The sequence below is a fragment of the Balaenoptera acutorostrata genome, chromosome 11 (genome assembly GCF_949987535.1).
Source record: "Balaenoptera acutorostrata chromosome 11, mBalAcu1.1, whole genome shotgun sequence".
In the NCBI taxonomy this organism is placed as follows: domain Eukaryota; kingdom Metazoa; phylum Chordata; class Mammalia; order Artiodactyla; family Balaenopteridae; genus Balaenoptera; species Balaenoptera acutorostrata.
In genome coordinates this window covers 11169790-11189564 of record NC_080074.1, presented here as the reverse complement: position 1 = coordinate 11189564, position 19775 = coordinate 11169790, and the positions used below count along the sequence as shown (strand labels likewise).

The window sequence follows — 19775 nt, the reverse complement described above, 5'->3', positions numbered from 1 at the left end:
GAGTTGATGAAAGAGAGCTTGTGGGGTGGAATTGATGGGGCTCAGCTTAGACAGTCCAAGTTGAATGATCCTTAAGCTTATAGGCAGGGAGGTTCTGTCCTCCAGTAATCATCTTCCTCTGGTGTGTGTGTGTGTGTGTGTGTGTGTGTGTGTGTGTGTGTGTGTGTGTGTGTGTGTATCTGTGTGTGTGTGTTTTTCTCTGTGTCACCATCTTTCTCTTTTTATCCCTCTCTGTCTCTTTTGCCTCTGTCCCTCCCTTGCCCACACCCAAGATGCAAAGAGTCCCCGCTATTCAAAACTGCTGGTTTTTAGGAAGTGCTGCTACATCAAGAGACTACGCACCAGACCCCAGCAGGACAGGACTTCCTCCCCACACCGTGCTGGGCGGGGCAGACGGGAAGGGGCCTGTCGTAGCTGAGATGGCGCATCCGTGCCTGAGCAGCCCGAGCAGCAGCTGGGTCAGTGGGCCTCAGGAGCACAGGCCACCTTTCCCCGGGGGCTTCAGAATGGACTTGTGCCACCCAGGTAAGCACCTGGGCCGCCCTGTCAGTTTCCTGTTCTGTAGAATGGGGATAATAGTGCCTGCCTCACAGGAATCGCTGTGTAAATAGATATAACACAGATGGGACATGCAGAGGCAGGCAGCAGATATTTCTGAGCTTAGGCTAGGTGCCAAGCTGTGTTGCATAGGCTGGGAGTCCCGCGAACAAAGCAGGCGTGGCCCCTGCCCTCATGAGCTTACGCTCTAGAGGGGGAGACAGACAGTAAATGTATGAATGTACTATGTCAGGTGGTGACAAGCAGGATGAAGACCAGTAAAGTGAGATAAGGAAGATGGGTGGCTGGAAGTCCTCAAGAGGAGACAGCGTTTGAGCAGAGACTTGTAGGAGGGAAGGGAGTGATCCATGTGGGTTTCTGGGGAAAGAATATTCCAGGCAAAGGAACAGCCAGTGCAAAGGCCCTGAGGTGGGACTGAAAAAGGTTGTTTGTGTCGAAGATGATGATGTCTGCGAGAATGATAACTGTCTGGGTGGCACAAGGGCCCTGCAGCCCGTTTGGCCTCTGGTGAGTGACAGTGGCCTTTGGGGAGGCTGAGGGCACCACTTTTGCCAGTGGAGGGGCCAGCAGGGGATGAGCAGCAGGGGACCATGGCTGAGACCCTACCTGGTAAGCAGGAGAGGAGGCTGTCAGTTGGTACAGGAAGAGGACAGGACTGTGTTGTGTTGTGTTTCTGTGAGGCCAAGAGGAGAGCAGCCAAGTTTCTGCGCCCTGCATCTCAGAATGTTCCAGCATGGCCTGGAACTCCAGAAGACAAGGGGTGCCAGGAGCTGTCCAGTTCCCCAGGTCCAGATGACGTGAACCCTATTAGCAACAGACCCCTTTCTTCAAACAAAACCTAAAACAAAGCAGTCTGAGCCCACCCACTGGGCCTCCCCTTGCCCCAAGTGTTCTGGGGAACATAGAGAAGCACTGATCCATTTCAACAGCCCCCATTTACAGCTGGAACAAAGGAGGCCAGGAGAGGGACAGTCTTGCGGAGGCAGGATGACTCCCCACCTCCTAGCTCCCTGTCCAGTGCTCTCTCCCCGAACCCCATGCTTCTCCTGGGGGATTTTGGGGGCAGGTGGCTCACAGACTGTACGGCTCAGTGAACACATCTTAGGGGCAAGTAGGGACGCAAGAGGAGACCCAGGAGGAGCAGTGCCTGGCTCAAGGTCACTCAGCAGATGCGAGGGTGACAAGAAAGAGTGAAGTAATCCCCCCACACACTGCCTGTCTTTCCACCATTATTCTTGGGGTCTTCATGTACAGAAGTCCTTAGGATGGTTGTTCCCATAATGCAAAGAGGAAACTGAGGCCCACAGAGGTGAACTGGAGGAGAGGACGGAATTGCCCAAAGTCCGGCGGCCAATAAGTGGCAGAATAAGGACAAGATCTGAGAGGATCGAGAGTCCCAGTTTAGCCTGGGCTGTCGGGGAGGGGAGGGGCGAGGCCTCCCAGGGAGGCCAAGAGGTGCGGCACTGCTTTGCTTCAGGCTGGTCCTGGGACGACAGGGATTGACGGAGTCACTGCAGGCAGTCTCTTGGGAGATGTGAGGATTCCACTGATCAGTTCATCTACTCATTCGTTCATTCATTCATTCAATAAGCAGTCCTCTGGTGTGCAGGTCCTGGGCTGTGCAATGCTAGAGACAGCAATGACCCAGCCACAGGCCCAGCCCTGAGGGAGCTGCTGGCTCGGGAATGGAGGGAGGGGGAGAAAAACCGTATAGGACAGTGACCCAGCGCAGATGTGCAAATGGGCACAGACCTGCAGCCAGGGAGGGAGCGACTCTCTCTACCCGGGGCAAGGGAGATCTGGGAAGACTTCCTGGAGGAAGTGGAGGGAGGGAAGGTCATTTCTCTGCTACCCAGACTGGGTCTTACTTGGAGGTCCTTCACAGCCTGCTGACTTTCCCTCTCTGAGCTCCGATTTGTCATCTCTAAGTGGGCACCATCATCCTGGCCTCACCCCGGGGAAGTGGGGAAAGAACAAGGATTTGGAGTCAGCCCGACCTGGCTCAGATCCCAGCTGTGCACCAGCCTGCCAGTGGTCATGATGGGCCTCTTCCTTCTGTGCGTTTCAGTTTCCCTGCTCATACAATGGACAGGATGGTGGCAAAGGGGCGGCCTGCCCTCCTCCAGCTGTGGGTGTCTGACACCCAGAAGCAGGTCCCCTCCCCCTACGTCTGCTGAAAAGCTGAGAGGTCCAGGCAACAAAGCCCCAGTGTGACCAAAGACAGCCGTGGGGCTGCTGCAGCAAGACTGCAGATTAAAAATAGAGGCAGATGGGCTGGGGGAGGAAGCCACACGATTCGACGCGCCTGCAGGCCCTCTGGGGCTGGGGCAGGGTGCAGCTCTGCTAGCCGCCCCCCATCTCAGACCCCCTCGCACCCAGACTCTGAGGAGCCTCCGCCTCAGGGCCCCAGGATCGCACCCTCCTCCTGCCCTGGAAAGGGGAAGCGGGGCCAGCTGTCCTGGAAGCCGGGCTGCGAGCAGATTTCTAAAAATATGATGGGAAAGAGGAAGGACAAAGGGGAAGTAGAGAGGAGCTGTGGAGATGGCCGGGGCGGCACCTGGGCACACTCAGCTGGCCTGGGCACGGGGTGCGGAGGGCAGCCCAGCCGCGGGGTGTGTGGGTCGGTGTCCAAGGGTGGCCTTCACGAGGTGTGGGAAGCACAGCCCAGTGAGGAGTAAACAGAGCTCATGGTGGTGGCGGTGGTGGCGGTTGTTACCATCATTTTAATACCTTTGTGTTTTTTATCATTATTGTCACTATTATTATCATTAAAATCCATCTCCCATGAGCTGCAGCAGTGCCTGAAACTCCATCATCACTAGGCTTGGAATCAGAAGTGACCCCCCTCAGGCTGTGCCCTTGTCACCTTCCCTGAACCTCAGTGTTGTCAGCTCTGAAATGGAGAGAAATCCCCGCTTTTAAACAAATAGGTGAAGGGTTGGAAGACCCCCCCCATGCACCACGGGATGAGTGCCACAGGCTCGGGCTGTCAGCACTGTTTCAGGGTTCAGATGTACTCGGCCAGCTGCCACCTGTTGGGGTCAGGACCTGACAGAAGGGGACAGTGGACTGAGAGGGTTCAGGAATGCGCCTGTCAAACCACGAAAAGAGCTGCATGAAGAAAAAGGCAAATAACCCCTGTCTACCCTCATGCCAACCCACTCTTCCAGGAAAAAGAAAAAAGCACTTTCCCCAGCTCTACCATGTTGGCCTTGTTTTATTTCTTACCCAAAAAGAGAAAGGGGCTCAGACTGTAGACATCATCCAGCATCTTGTCTTCATTCTCCTTGGTGGTCAGCCGTGGTCAACATTTCTGTGTCAGAATATCCAAGCTTAGCGTCTTGATGGGGTTCTGATGATTTGCTCAGAGATACCTGGCTTCTGAAGATCGATGTGAGGGTTATGGCCTTGGAGCCCCAGATGAGTGTAAACCACAACTCTGCCCCCTTCCAGCTGTGTCCCCTTGGGCAGGTCACTTAACCTCTCTGAGCTGTGGGTGCCTCATCTATAGAATGAGATTTAGAAATACCTTCCTCCAGAGCTGTGGTCAGGATCAAACAAGAGAGTGGATGGCAAAAGCCTGGAGCCCCCAGGGCCTGAAACACAGTAGGTGTTCAACCAGCATGCCTTTCCTTAGCCAACAGCTTGGCTTGTTTAGGGAGCAAGATCCCAGAACTGCTGCGGGGATGGGAAGGAGGTGAGGGAGGGGGCGTGCCCAGACAGAGCACAGGAGGGCCCCTGAGAGGAGATGGAGACAATGAGTAGGAGCCGCTAGGCAGAGAGGAGAAAGAAGGGCATTCCAGACACGGGGGGAACAGCATGTGCAAAGGCCCGTGGAGGGAGAGAGCGCACTGGAACACATGAAGGGCAGCCAGGAGGCCTCAAGCCTGGGGCAGGGGCGGGCCCAATGTGAGATGAGGGTGGGGCACCAGCAGGTCTGGTGGACCCGGTAAGATTTGGGGGCTTTATCCCCAGGACAATGGGAGGGGCAGAGTGGAGGCAGCGAGACTTCAGGAGGCCCTCAGTCATCCAGACAGCGGAGTCCAGGGTTGTGTGGGGGGTGGAGGCCATGGAAACAGAAAGAAGATGGACAGGGCTTGGTGATGGACACAAGGTTGAGAGAGGGGGTGCATGTCAAGGTGCCTCCTGGGGTTCTGGCTGGGGTATCTGGGGAGCCATTCCCAGAGCTTGAGAACTCAGGAAGAAGGCCAGGTTGACGGGAAGTTCTAGGAGTTCCGTATCAGTCACAGTGACAAATGAGCTGTTGGTCAGGACACAGGGGGATGGAAGGGTCTGAAGCTCGGGGAAGGGGTTGGAGCTGAGGGTATGTGTGTGATTCCTTGGCCCAGGAGGGGAGAGGGGGATTAATGAGACCCCGCGGGGAGAGAGGAGAAGTCGGCCTGGGACCCAGCCATGGGATCCACATCGGGGATTATCAATGGAAACACGGAATTCCCACCCAGCTTCTCTCCAACAAGCAGCCTGTCTGGAATCCATGTGGCCTCCAGCAGCAGGTGTGCCCTGGGCCAGAAACAGGCCTTCAGGACACAAGCGCCAGCCAACAGGAAAACAACGAAAAGCAAACAAACAAAACACAAAAGTCTGCTCTTTCACCCCAAAGTCAACTAGAGGTGATTGGGTTTTTCCACCATGGAACTCAGCCTCTCTTCACTCCTGACAGAAGAGTTCCGGGTCCCAGCCTCTAACGCTGCCTCTCTTGCTATGGCCCTGCTCCTGTCTCCGTGAGGATGGCCCCTCACTCCTTCTGTCCCTGCATGTTCCCAGAGGCATGCAGAATCCACCTCTCCTGGGATGGAGGCTTAGGTGTTGGCAAACTAATGTTTTGATCCCAGAACTGCCACTTCTTGGCTATGCCACCCAGGGCAAGTCACTTCACCTCTCTGACCTTCAGTGTCTTAAACTGAGAAAGATCCACTTGCAAGAGTTGTGAGGATTAAATGACATAATTTACATGGAGCTGCTGGCATGGAGTAGGTGTGTTTGAATTTAGAGGTTGATGAGACTCTTGCTTTGTCCCCTGGTGTAAGTGCCACCTCCCCTCACCCCGCAGGAAACCAGGATCTCTAGACCTCATAGTTGCAGGGGCAGAAAGGAAAACTCCCAAGTGGGTCACTAGAAGGATGGTACCACTCCTATTCCTTCCTTGTCCCTGAATCCCAGGAGATTACCTCTTGGGGAAAGAGCGCCATCTAATGGTCATGGATTTAGGGTGTATAGTACATCTTGGAGGACGATGCTCCATCCAAGCAGTATATCATCTCCAAGCTGACACCTCGGCAGCACCTCCCATAGGCTGCTCCAGCCCTCCATCCAGCCAGCACCCTCTGGTGGTGAAATGTGTAAGAGGACCACTGGATCCCATGGCCACATGCTCCTCCCACACCTCCTGTACTGTAAAGAGGGTCGTCCTTTAGTCTAATGTGATATGTTGCAGTGTTCTGGGTCAGCAGATCAAGCCCTTGGATAATGGTGCTGGCCAAGACTCTGTGGGCAGGAAAGGCCACCATATCCAGAACAAGGGATCCAATGTAATCGGTTTGCCACCAAGTTGCTGTTTGGTCTTCTCAAGAAACAATGGGTCTCTGTTGCCGGCAGGTCTGATATTCAGCAGTGGTGGTAGCTTGGAGAGCCTGGGTGAGTGGGTCCACGCAGAGCCTCCACAGAGGCCACATTCATTCGTGTACCCTTGTACCAGCACTGGGCTAGCCAGTCAGAGACTGGCTGATGTCAACTGGCTGAATCATTCTATCTGCCTGGTGATTTAGTGCCTCTCCTGTGGTGGCTGTTTCCTGGGGAACATTAGTGTGCTTTACAAAAATCTTCATACTCTGTGCCCACTCCCATAGGGCCACCCACTTGACTCTTCCCCGGACCTCTCTGTTCCCAAACTTCCTTCTTTCCTTCCTCCTGACCGAGAAGTCAAGGCATCTTCTACTGCCCATGAATGCATGTATATTCTCACTTCATGCCGCTTCTCTTTCCACATGAAATAGATGACCAGGTGCCCTGCCCAAAGCTCTGCTCTCTGGGAGGACTTCTCACCACTCTTTCTGGAACACCTTGAGCAGGTCTGTAGTTCAATAGCTGTCCAGTTTCACTTGTACACAAACACTGAGCCACCCATCCTGGAACCGAGTTCAGGCATTTTTCTCCTTTGTCATGAGGTCACAAGGGACCCATCCATAAAGACATAGTATGAGCTGAGGGACCTGGTACAACAGAATGACAGCAAGTGGATGACATGGGGGTCTGGGTCACCTGTCCCTGGGGCTTCCTGGAGCCTTCTGTCTCTGTCTCTGCTCACACCTGTTCTTGGTGAACCACTTACAAAGGATTGCTGTTGGGCTCACTTGACTTTATGACTTGGTGGGTCAGACACATCTTGGCTGCTTGACAGGGGAATCATTACCATTTACACTTGCCACAGTGTTGCAGGAGCCTTCCTTCCGGGGGCCTGGCCTCTCCTTCAGTCAATAGGGCCTGGGATCTAAAACCTGCTCAGGTCCACAAACCAGGCAAGGGCTCTTGGCTTTTCATGTAGTGACTGCCCTTTGGGAGGGGCATATCCTTGGGCGAGGCAGCTCCATTTGGGCTGAGGTAAGTTCCTGGGGAGGGACTCAGGTGTCAGTCATCAGGATGCTACACACACGCACGCACACACACACACACACACACACACACACCCAGCAGCTGAGAGAGTGGGTGCCTTGGTCCTGAGGGGGAGAACTGGGTGACTGGGTGACACAACATGGCTCCCATTATACATGTGTTGTACCCTTACCACATGTCAGATCCTCACTGAGCATTTGACACAATTCAGATTTTCTTAATCCTGACAACCACCGTCTAGGTTATGGTTCATGCTTCAGAGTCAAGGACACTGTATAAGTTGAGTTTCAGGTGTGGCTGATGTAACAAAAAGACTCAGAATAACAGTGACTGAGACATTCTCAAAACTTATTTCTCTCTCATTGAAAAGTCCAGGTGGGTAGCTGGTGGAGGTGCACATGATGTCTCTTCTCCACATGGTTGCCCAGGGCCCAGCCCCCTTCTAGCTTGGTGCTCTGCCATCTCAATACCCAGCTAACATCTCAAAGTCCAAGATGACTGCTCAGTCAACAGGAGGGGAAGTAGGGAAAGGGACCTCTTGATATTCTCTGCTTTTATTTGGAAGAGATCATATCTGTCCTTGCAAAACCTTTAAGAAACGTGACCAGGCGCTTCCCAAAGCAAGGACTTGGGAGTCGAGAGGATTTGGATGGGCAGACAGGAAAAGGCATCACAGGGTGGAGGAGCTGTAGAGGCAAAGGTGGAGAAGTAAGACTGAGGGTTAGACCATTTGGGGGCAGTGAGGAGCAGGCAGGCTGGGCTGGCAGGCTCTTGTTGAGAATGGTGGGGATAAGGCTGGCTGGATGGGGACTTTTCCCCCTATGGAATAAGGATTCCATGGAGATTTTGACCAGGAGAGTGTTATGGATGGGACAGGAAGGGGGGGTGGGGGAGGTGGGTAGAGGTAGGTCAGCTGACCCAGGTGCGGAAATGGTCATAGCACCTTGCCAGAACATTGGCACACCTGTGTCTCCTTTCATTCATTTCCAGGTGACGAGGAAAGAACTCAGACTTTGTAGTCATCCCAACCCAAGTCCCACCCTGGCTCAGCAACTTGTCCCTTTGGGACCCTGGCCAGGTCACCTCACTTCTCTGTGCCTGAGTGTCTGGGGCAGGCACTGTGAAATGTCCCCCCAAATTCAGTTTCCCCATCTTACATAGTAAGGATATCAGGACCACCCTATTAAAGGCTCATTACCCAGCCTCCCTTGAAGGTAGCTGTAACCGTGTGGCTACGTCTGGCCAATGGGATGTGAGGCAAAATGATCACCACTTCCTGGTCATACAAACAAATGAATAAGTGACAGATGCGCGATCCAGTGAAGAAGTAAAGATGCAGCAAACGATGAATGCCTTCAGCAAGTATTGCACTGAGCGCCTGCTATGTGTCAGGCTCTTTCTAGGTGCTGAGGATACAGCAGTGAGCAAAATTGTTGAAGTGCCTATTCTCATGGGGCTGAGTGGAATGAGTAGAACACAAAAGATGCAAGTAAACAAGATGGCTTAGGCAGCCTGTACCCAGAGGGGCAGAAGAAACATAAAGCTGGTAGGAGGGGAGTGTGGGGAGGGACTGCTTTAGACAGGGCAGTCAGGGAAGGCCTCTTGGAGGAGGTGACATCTGAGCCAAGGCCTGGATGAAGAGGGCAAGCAAGTCATGGGTTTCTAGAAGGAAGAGGGTCCTGGGGAAGTGAGAGCTAGCTGGGGTGGCCGGAACCAAGTGATGGAGGGGAGGGCGGGGAATGAGCCAGGGACCACCAGTTCTTCTCTCCTCTCCAGACCCAGGGGAGCTGAGCAGCGGGGAGGCGGAGGAGCTGCAGCGGATCAAATGGCATCGGAAGCAGCTTCTGGAGGACATCCAGGTGTGCTCACACTCACGCTCACAAATACACATGCTCTTGTCCACCCACATGTTCGTGCTGACACACCCTCAAACCACACATACCCACAAGCAAGCAGCCATACACGTTCGCACACCTCCTGACCCAGCCTGGGCCAAGAGCGGGGCCAGATTCCAGCCCACGTGTAGCCTCAGCCCCGGCCCCCAGGAGTGGGGAGAACAGAATTCCCAGGGGAGTCCCCACTCCTGGGTTCAGCTGCCAGGGCTCAGAGAGAGCCAGGAGAGCAGGGGAGAGAAAGGGAACAATCAGTTCAGCACCTACTATGTGCAGAGCCCCACCTGCATGGCCTCAGTCTGGTCTCATCTCCAACCCGGACCTCAGATTCATCCCCCCCGAAAATGTAGACCATTTGGTCAAGATAACACCATTATCTGCCCGGCACTTGTCAGTTCACCAGTTTCTCAGGCATCAGCTCATCTGATTCTCAGCCACCTTCTGAAACAGGCCCTGCTTCTGCTCCTGGAATGTGCCACCCTGCTCGGTCCTGCCCCCGGGCCTTTGCACTCACGGTCCCCTCTGCCTGAGACTCTCCTAATCCCTCCTCATGGCTCCTTCTTCTCCTAGTTCATTCTCAGCCCAAATGCCTCTCCTTCTAGGGGCCGCCCTATCCACTCTGGCTGCAGCTGGTGGGACCCCACCTCCCATCCCAACACGTGTACACCTAAGATTCCAGAGAAAGACAAAGGCACAAGATAACTCCCTCAGCAAGTACTTACCATGTGCCAGGCTCTTTCTAGACCGTTACTCTGACCATTTTCTGCATGGTCATTTCATTTGCCCTATGATCCAAAGTCCAGTGGGGTGAGCTCCATGTAAGGAGAGCCTGGGTCTGTTTCCCACCACTATATCCCGAGTCCAATAGTCAGAGCATAGTAGGCACTCAGTTAATACTTACGAGTGAAACTTCATTTTATTTGTGGGGAAGACACTCAGTGACTTGGTCAAGTTCACATGGACAGGAGCTGACTGGGCTCAGAAAGAGGCTCCAGGCCCCATGCTGCTCCTGGGTCCCAGGACAAACCCCTATTAGGACTACCCCCATCCCAAAGATCTGGAGGGAGATGAGGGAAGGCTGGGGTGCCTTTGGGGGCTCTTGCTGCTGCCACTGAGTTAGGGGGTCTCCTCTGCCACTGGGCACCTCCCGCCGGGTCAAGATGGAAAAGGCTTGGGGGGTGTCAGGGAAAGCACAGGCTTGGAGTCAGATGTTGGACGTGTCCCTTCACCTCTCTGGGCCTCAGTGTCCTGTAAATTTCACAGGAATTGCAAAGTCCCTGAGAAGAAGTCCTGTGCCATCTTGTACCCTGTTGACCCATAGCACCTGGCTCGTAGTGGCCACAGAGTCTAGGGAGCGGGACAGGGTGAATGGATGGATGGAGGGAAACCAGAGAGGAGCTGGGGCCTGACCACTGGGTGAGAGTTTGTACCTCCTGCCTGGGGAGGCAGTAAGGAGCCATGGATGGAGTTTGAGCGGAAGAAGGGCCGGCACCAAGCTGTGCTTCAGAAAGATGGCAGCTGGGTGGAGGAGGGCTTGTCGGGAAGTTTTGGCTCAAGGGTGGGACACTTTTCAGCTGCAGAGGTGAGAGATGGGAAGACCAGAAATAGAGTGGGGGAAAGGCTAGGGACTGGGGACTCCCTCACCCCAAGAGAGGAGCCCCGGGAGAACTAGGTATAAACAGAGGCAAGAAGTTTGGCTTGGGATTTTGAGGATATGAGATATTCGGGAAAGGGATCCACCAGGGGGAGGGTCCCTTAGTGGCAGCTCAAGACAGAGGTTTGGGAATCACGCCTGGAAGTGGGAATGGTTGTGTTTGGGGTGCGGGGGGGGCGGTCGTGAAGCCCTTTCTGTCCCAGGCTCTGCCCCCTGACTCTACCTCCGCACCCTGCCCCCGCCACCCCACAGAAGCTGAAGGACGAGATCGCAGATGTGTTTGCTCAAATCGACTGCTTCGAGACAGCAGAGGAGAGGTGAGGGGCCCGGCAGGGGACCCTGGGAAGCTGCTACAGTGGCTTCCTGAGGATGTCACATGCCATGAGTGAGAGTGAATGAGCCCAGGCCCTGGTGAAATCAGGGGTCGGACCCCCAGAGGGGAGGCATAGGGGGGTGAAATAGGAACAGGGCGGCCCTGACACTCCATCCCGTGGTCTGGTCTGGTCCTTGCTTCCAGCAGCCCCTCTCTTCAGCAGCAACCCCGTTCTCCCACCTCCTCCACCCAAAGTCTCTCCCAACCCACCCTGACCCAGCCCCTGACCAATCGCTGGCCAGGAGCATCCTGGGATGGGCCAGGGAGAGGGGAATTTCAGCCCCAAGGATGAGGACAAGGAAGCCAGGGGCCTTATGGGGACAGGAGCCTGGCCTGTGCCAAGGCCGAGGCTGGTCCACCTCACTCCACCCATAAGATGTCATCACCCCACCCCTTCTATAGGAAGACTGCCCCTGGCTCTGTGACCTGCTGTTGGTCCTCCCCTCACTGGGCCTCAGTTTCCCCACTTGTATAATGAGAAGGTTGGTCCCTACATAATCCCCTATGGCCCCAGGGCACTGACTCCTCCGTACGGTGTCCCAGGAGATCCCCACCCTGCCCCTGCCAGCCTTCAGTTCTCTGATGCCTCTGATCTCCACCTTCCTAGCCCGGACACGTGCATGCACTCACGCCCGCATACACAGGTGCACTGCCCCTGTGTCTCCAGCCCCAACAATGACAACAACATAACATTTACACGGCACCTAACACTAGCTAGTTTCAATGCTTTAACCTCTCAACAATGCTTGAGGGGGCAGGTGGTAGAGTCACCGCATTCTACAGATGAGGAAACTGAGTCCCAGAGAGATGAGTGGGATTTGCACCAGGAACCTGGCTCCAGAGCCTGTGCTCTCACCCCCAACCTCCCTGTTATCTTGCTCCCCCTCTAAGCACGGGGCCCCTCTAAATCCCCCCCAAGAAGCATCTCTGGCTCCTGAGGCCACAGCTCCAGAGCTGGGCCCATTGGAAATATGGTCTCGTAGCTCAGGAAGGGGCCCAGACCCTGCATTTCTCACGTTTTCCCCGGTGATTCCAGCCCCACTTGGAGGCCCTTAGGGAATACTGGCTCTAGCTGAGGGAAGCGTCCTCCGGGATTGGAGGGGTGTCCCGGGGTCCGGGGGCGTCCAGGCTGATATCTTCCTGTCTACAGCCGCATGGCCCAGAAGGAGAAGGAGCTGGGCATCGGGCGCAAGAAATTCAACATGGACCCCGTGAAGGTAGGCAGTGCGGGGGCCGAGTCAGGGGGCCGGGAGAGCTGCATGCTGGGTCCCTCCACAATGTCCTCTTCTTCCCCTCAACTGACACAATTACCCACTTTACAGATGAGGAAACTGAAGCCCTGCGGGGCTCAGCATCTTATCCTGCACCTGTTATGGCTGGGGGCTCCGTCACCCCACAGCATAGTAGCCCCAGGGCATGAGGTGGGAGCCAGGAGGATGGGGTGGGGTCTGTGATGTCTGTCCCCCGCTCTGTGAGTTGGACTTTGCGCAGTGGGGCCCTTAAACTCTGGGGCTCAGTCTCCGGAAGTGTCTTCCAGCCCCTCAGCTGGGGGAGCCAGTCCTGGGACACTGGCGTGGAGCCCTGAGCGCTCAGGGCTCAGCTACGCTCTAACCCCACCCCCGGCCCCACCCCCACTGGCCTCAGAGCACCCCCAGTCCCCACCCCTCGCCCAGCCAGGTGGCCCTGGGCTCCTTTCCTGTAGGAGCTGAGACAGGAGGAAGCCACAAGTTGACACACGGAGGTGGGGTCAGGGAAGCCAAGGGGTCCCTGGAAATTTACTGCTCTCGCTTAGAAGGCTGTCTCTTCCCCATCACAGGCCTCCCGTGTCCCACTGGCACAGCAATCCACCCCTGCCCCCATCCACAGGGACCACACAGACCACAAACACACACGCACGCACGCACGCACGCGCGCGCTAACTCACTTCCCACCTGATCCTGCCTGAGCGCCCCTCAGGGAGGGGCCACTGAGGGGTCCCCTGGGCCATCTGCCTGTCACTCAGATCCCTCCACAACCTGTCCCCCCTCTCCCAGCAGCCTCTTCTCCAAAAGGGATAGGGGCTCGAAGGCATCATCACGGAAAACCAGACACCAACCCCTCAAACTCCTAAAATTAGATGACAGACTTCAAGTGCCTGGGTTGTGGGGAGAGATGTCTGAGAGATTGTCAAATCAGAAAATCGGGCGAGGCACACTCCCATTTTCACACAGAAAAGGGAGGAAAGGACCACCCAGGAAACCATCTACCTCCAAGTGGTAGGACTGAGCAATTTCCTCTCCTTTTGACTGAGCAGTTTTTTTCTAATTTTTATACAATGGACATAGATTACTTGTAAGAAAAAATGAAACACTATGTTTAAATAATATGAATTTTAAGGGGGACAAAAGGAAGGGCTGAATCATTTAATCTTAAAATTATAAATTCATAGAATCATCGAAGCATATCATCAAAGAGTGTCTGACTGAAGGGAACCCTGGGGAGCACCTGGCATGAACCTGGTTCAAGGCAGGAACCCCATCTCTCTTTGCACGTCTCTGCTGATGGGGAACTCACCACCTTACAAAGGCAACTTCTTTTATGGAGGGGACACAACTTCCCGGAACAAGCTCTGCCAATGCTAGAATGCCAGGCCCAGGGCTCTGGCCGCGGGGGCTCCCTCCCTCCCTCCTCCCAGGCCAGCTGCTGGGCAGGGCTACTCACGGGCTCTGTGTACCACCTCCAGGGCATCCAGTATCTCACTGAGCACAAGCTGCTGACCCCTGATGTCCAAGATATCGCCCAGTTCTTGTACAAGGGCGAGGGCCTCAACAAGACAGCCATCGGCACCTACCTGGGGGAGAGGTAAGGAGGGCGGGGCCTTAGGGAGGCAGAGAATGAGGGTGTGCAGGTGTGCACAGGTGTGGGTGAGGGGGTTGTGTGTGCAGGTAAGTAAGGGAATGAGTCATGTTAGGAAAGTCATAACTCCTGGGGTTGAGCGGGCTAACTGATCACGCCCCTCCAGACCCTGAGCCAAGGCCTGCCTGCCTGCCTTCATTCCTTCCTTCACTCATTTAGAAAACAAGTAGATAGTTTTAGTATCTACCGTGTACCAGGCAGTGCTCCAAGCCCTGGATTTACACCAGTGAACAAGATAGACAAAACTCCTGGCCGGGGTGCGGGCAGGGGGGTTAAATTGAGAGTATGGGATTAACAGATGCACACTACCATATATAATAGATAAACAACAAGGATTTACTGTGTAGTACAGGGAACTATATTCAATATCCTGTAATAAACTATAATGGAAAAGAATTGAAAAACAGAATACAGATATATACATATATATGTATAACCAAATCACTTTGCTGTGCACCTGAAAATAACACTGTTGTAAATCAACTATACTTCAGTGAAAAAAAAAAAAAAAAACTACTGGGAATTCCCTGGATGTCCAGTGGTTAGGACTTTGCACTTTTCACTTCCATGGGCCTGGGTTCAGCCCTGGTCGGGGAACTGAGAGCCCGCAAGTCACGTGGCATGGCCAAAAACAAAAACAAAACAAAATCAAAAAGCTCCTGCCCTCAAGGAGGTACATTCTAATTGGGAAGACAGATCCCAAAATATGTAAAATAAGTTAGAAAGTTATAAATTCTTTGGAATACAAATAAAGCAGGGAAGGGAGATGAGAAAGTTCTGGGAACCATGCTTCGAAGGCTGTGACTTTAAATGGTGTGGACACAAAGGGTCTCACAGAGAAGGTGAACTTTGACTGAAATTTAAAGGAGGTGAGCAGTGTAGCTCTGGGGGAAGAGCATTTCAGGCAGAGGGAACAGTGCGTGCAAAGGCCCTGGGGCAGAAGCCTGCTTAAAGAACAGCAGGCTAGTGAGACTGGAAGAGAGAGAGGAAGGGAGAAAGTAGTAGGTGACAAGGTGGGGATCCCTGAGAGGGTTCTGGGCAGAGGAGTGGTCTGAGGGGACCCTTCTGGCTGCTGGGTGGCAGATAGACTATAGGGGACAGGCGTGGAGCTGGGCCAGCAAGCCAGGAACCCTTCCCCCAGGCTCCCCAGAGGACACTCTCCTTCTCCTAAGCAAGCAGGGAGCCCAGGTGGCAAGAAGGGCAGCGCTTTCTGATTTCAGATCTGGGAAGGGGAAGGAAATGGGGGTGGGCATTTTCTCTTCATTTTACAGATGTGTACACTGGGGCTTGGGGAGGTCAAGTGGCTTGTGTGGGGTCACCCAGGAAGGAAGTGACAGAGGAAGGATTTGACTCAGGGCAGGCTGCTCTGAAACCAGAGCTCCCCTCCCAGGTGAGGACAGTCCTGGTGAGCCGTCGGGGGGTGGGGCGTCTGCTGTGTGTGGGAGGGGGCGGGGGGACAGTGATGTGGGCTCAGACAGATGTGAACAGACCAGATGTGGCTGGATTCAGAAGGAGGACATCTCTCCCCTCCTTGGCCTCCCCCACCTCGACCGCCCCCAGGAGGTGGGTGCCAGCAAATGCCCGAGTGTGTCCCGCCCTCCCTTCTGCCTCCTCGCCAGGGACCCCATCAACCTGCAGGTCCTCCAGGCCTTCGTAGATTGCCACGAGTTCGCCAACCTCAACCTCGTCCAGGCCCTCAGGTGAGTGGTCCAGGGGGCAGGGGCCTGACCCTCGAGGGTGGTACGGCAGGAAGGGTTGGGGCATCACCCTCCACATGGCTAACAGCACAAACAAGGCATCAGGAGAAAGAATGAATAAATGAGGGAACTCCCTGGCGGTCCAGTGGTTAGGACTCAGCGCTTTCATTGCTGAGGGTCCGGGAGCTAAAATCCTGCAAGCTGCGTGGTGCGGCCAAAAAAAAAATTTTTTTATAAATAAATAAATAAACTTAATTAATGACATCATCCCCCACATAGAGCTGAGGTTAGATGAGATAATAGGTGTGGGCTGCCTGGAGGAGCACCTGGCTCGTTACTACTACTACTGTTATCATATTACATCATTATTATAATAATATTTAATCATAATCATTAGTACTATTATGACTGCCATTCCCATCCCACTGCTCTTTGGATTAGTGTTTGTTTTACTTATTTTATTAATGCAGCTTAGTGTGTACTGCATTTATTATTACTTATTATTTTCTAATTAGGATATTATTGTTGCTACTCATTTTTACAACAATGGGAGGCATTACAGTATATGCGTTAGGAGCACAAGCTCTGGAGCCAGACTGCTCAGTTCATATCCTATCTCTGCTACTCACCCCTTGGGAAAGTCACACACACACACACACACACACAAAACCTCTCCGTGCCTCAGTTTCTTCATCTGTAAAATGTGGATACTAACAGTACCAACCTCATAGGGGGGTGAGGACTAAGTGAGAAAATGCTTAGAATTGGTCCACAGTAAGTGCTTAGTAAGTCTTGCTGCTGCAGATGATGCCTGGAAAATCAGCTCCTGAGTGGGGGCATTTGTTCTGGGCTTTGATGGATAATTAGGAGTTTGCTAGGCAGAGAAGGAAGAAGCCATCACCATCTAAGCAATGTGGCCTTCCCTCTGACTCCCATGCTTTTTAAAGGAGAGGGGTAGGTTGGGAGTCTCCAACATTCATTCGTTCATTTATTCACCTGTTCATTCTTTCACTCACTCAGCTAGCCTTTACTGAGCAGTTACTGGCTGTCCCAGCTCAGCAGGAGATGTGAGAGGAGCAGGCACTGCCCTTGCCCTTGGGGAACTTAGTTGGAAGCTGTGGAAATCATTCACTTCTAAGAAAGGGGTGCCCAGCCAAGGGAAGACACTCCTCCAGGGTCCCACAGTCAAATCCCAGGGCCCAGTGGCCAGGCGGGGAGGACCCTCAGAACCCGGGAATCCACAGGGCTAAGGTGGACTGGCACGCAAATGGTGCTGGGTCTCAGATGGGCAGAGGGGTGTGCCCGCTCAGCTCCTGTATTCTAGAAGAAAAAGCATTTCTTGGATCCCTCCTGCAGTCTTGGTGCTCAAAGAACAAATTCCACTGACCCCCCCCACACCCATGAGCCTAGATGACAGGTGCAGAGTCTCTCATTTACAGGATAAAGAGACTAAGCCTGGGAGACACAGAACAGCTTAGGGGGTGGGGGGATGGGGAAGCCCCTAAGCCCCATCTGAGAGCCTCCCCCACCTCCACTGCCCATGGTTCTGTTCTTCCCCCAGACAATTCCTGTGGAGCTTCCGACTGCCAGGCGAGGCCCAGAAGATCGACCGCATGATGGAGACTTTTGCCACCCGATACTGCCTCTGCAACCCAGGTGTCTTCCAATCCACAGGTGCCAGTGTGGGAGGGGACCCTGCCAGACACAAATCTGCCTTCCGAGGCACCTCGGCCTCTCTACCCCCTCAGGTCTCTCCCAAGCACCCAGACCCTGCGAGCCCAGATCCCCTCATGAACCCTCACTGAGTGCCAACTCTGTGCCAGGCCCTCTGCTGGGTGCTTGTCAGGCAGAGCTGCCTCAGGGCATGATCCTTGGGAGAGAAGGCAGGAAATAATGGCACAGGGTGCTAAGGCATCAGTGCCTCATCTGAGGGCAGGGATGGGGGACTCAGCGTGTCCAGGCTGGCTTCCCAGAGGTCCTGAGGTCTGAATGGGGTTTTGAAGGATGAATAGGAGTTCTCCAGGAGATCAAGAGGAGAAATGGCCTTTTGGGCAGGAGTTCTAGTTTGAGCAAAGGCACAGAAGCATGAAACAGCCTGAGCAGGATGCAGGGCGCAAAGGGGTATAGAAAGATATCAGCCAAGCTCAGTCCTCCACATCCCCCAACATGGTGGGCGAAAAGTCATCATGGCAGGCTTGTCCTGGCCTCTTCTCTGGGTCTGAAGATACCATAGCAATAACCAAGTCCACATACTGAGCACTCCCCATGTGCTAAGTGCTTTACCCATGCAAAGTCATGTAATCCTTACATCCACTCTACAAGGTCATCAGTGTTCTCATCCCTGCGGAACACAGACTCCGAGATGTGAAGGGAGCTTTTCAGCAGTATATCCATGGGCAAGTCCTACAGAGCATTTGCCTACCTTGTAGTTATATACAAATTAGGGATTTGCTTGTTTGTTATCTGTCAGCCCCACAAGTCTAAATGTCTCACAAGGGTGGGGACCAGACAGATTTTTTCACCAGTGAATCCCCATTCTGTAGCACTTAGGAAGTACACAATAAATATTTGTAGGAAGGAAGGAATTTTAAAGCACCAGATATGAATCACAGTCTCACTACTTAATTTTGTGACCTTGGACATGTAACTCACTCTCCCTGTGTCTCAGTTTCCTAATCTGTAAAATGGTGGTGGTAACAGTGCCTACCTCATAGTGTTGTCAAGGGCTGTAAAGAGCTTAGCACAGGGCAAGCACCAACATTAGTGCCACTGCTACCAGAGGTAGAATCATTGATGTTCTAGAACATGAAGCTACTTCAAAGTTAAACCTCCTAATATTGCAGATGGGGAAGCTGAGGCTCTGGGAACTCAGGTACTTTCCAAGGTCAACCGGAGAGTTGGGGACACAGCTGGACTTCCCTGGCTCTGGACCCAGGGCTTTAAAACATCATAGAGTAGCGATCACCTCCTTCCCAAACGCTCAGCCCAGCCTCGCTCCCGAGCACATGAAAGTCTGAATAATGGAACAGGAGCACGGCTCCAGGAGCCCCACAATGCTAATAAGATTACCAAGTGACATGTGACGAAGCCCTGAACAGTGTTGCCAGCAATAAGCATCCTCTGAGTTCCAAGAAGGCAGAGAACAGAGTGGGCAGGGGAGCTGGAAGGGCTCGGTGGGGAGGAGGGCTGGAGCTGGAGCCCAAAGAGCAGGAGGGTTTAAGTGGGTAGAAAGGGAAGAGGAGGGAGTGCCTGGCAGGGGGCTCAGCGGGAGCAGAAGTACCAGGGTGGGAAGGCACACAGGGGCTCGGGAACTGACAACTGAAGCTTGTTTGGAGCAGGGAGCCCCATAAGCATGGGAGGTGAGGCCAGGCGTCAAATGCCAAGCCGGGAGGACAGAGTGGACCTTCAGGACATTGAAACGGCCCATTCTTGGCCCCTGGAAGGGATTGGGGCAGGGGAGGGGGGAGTGGCCAGGGCCAAGACTGTGACCGCTGTCCCGTCCCGCAGACACCTGCTACGTCCTGTCCTTCTCCATCATCATGCTCAACACCAGCCTCCACAACCCCAATGTCCGGGACAGGCCGCCCTTCGAGCGCTTTGTGTCCATGAACCGTGGCATCAATGACGGCAGTGACCTGCCTGAGGAGCAGCTGCGGGTAAGAAGGGTGTGGCCCCACCCAGCCCCGTCCCCAGGCATCCAGGAAGAGCCTGTCCTTAGGTCCATGGCCCAAGAGGGGCTCCTCTAAGATAGGTCACTCCAGGAGAGGGCGCTGCTGAGATGGTCCTCTCAGGTTGGTAACTGTCTTGAGAGGGACCATCACAGAAGAGGTTGGTCCAGAGAAGGGCTTTCCCAAGTGGGCCCATCTTAAGAAGGAGGTCCAAGACTGAACACCCAGGAGGTCCTCCCAGAGCTCAGCCTTTGGGGAACTCTGGGCACCCATCATTCACACCTTCCAGAAAGGGTGCCTCACGCAGCCTAGGTCTACTTTTTTGGAATCCCAGATTCTTAGACTCTCAGTGGGTCAGGGCTGAAAATCCCCAGACTCTGCTCAAACCCCTCCCTCTTTCAGAGAGGA

The 19775-nt window shown here is 54.0% G+C and overlaps 1 protein-coding gene across 1 annotated transcript in view; it reads left to right on the top strand.

The window, feature by feature from the left end:
- Positions 1-419: 419 nt before the first annotated feature.
- CYTH4 (cytohesin 4) overlaps positions 420-19775 on the top strand; it is a 30147-nt gene continuing 10791 nt past the window's right edge. Inside the window, exons 1-8 of the mRNA XM_007165655.2 lie at positions 420-525; positions 8965-9047; positions 10987-11051; positions 12258-12324; positions 13830-13948; positions 15622-15702; positions 17261-17373; positions 19207-19355. Coding sequence (XP_007165717.2) covers positions 420-525; positions 8965-9047; positions 10987-11051; positions 12258-12324; positions 13830-13948; positions 15622-15702; positions 17261-17373; positions 19207-19355 — 783 coding nt within the window. The remainder of the gene's footprint in view (positions 526-8964; positions 9048-10986; positions 11052-12257; positions 12325-13829; positions 13949-15621; positions 15703-17260; positions 17374-19206; positions 19356-19775) is intronic.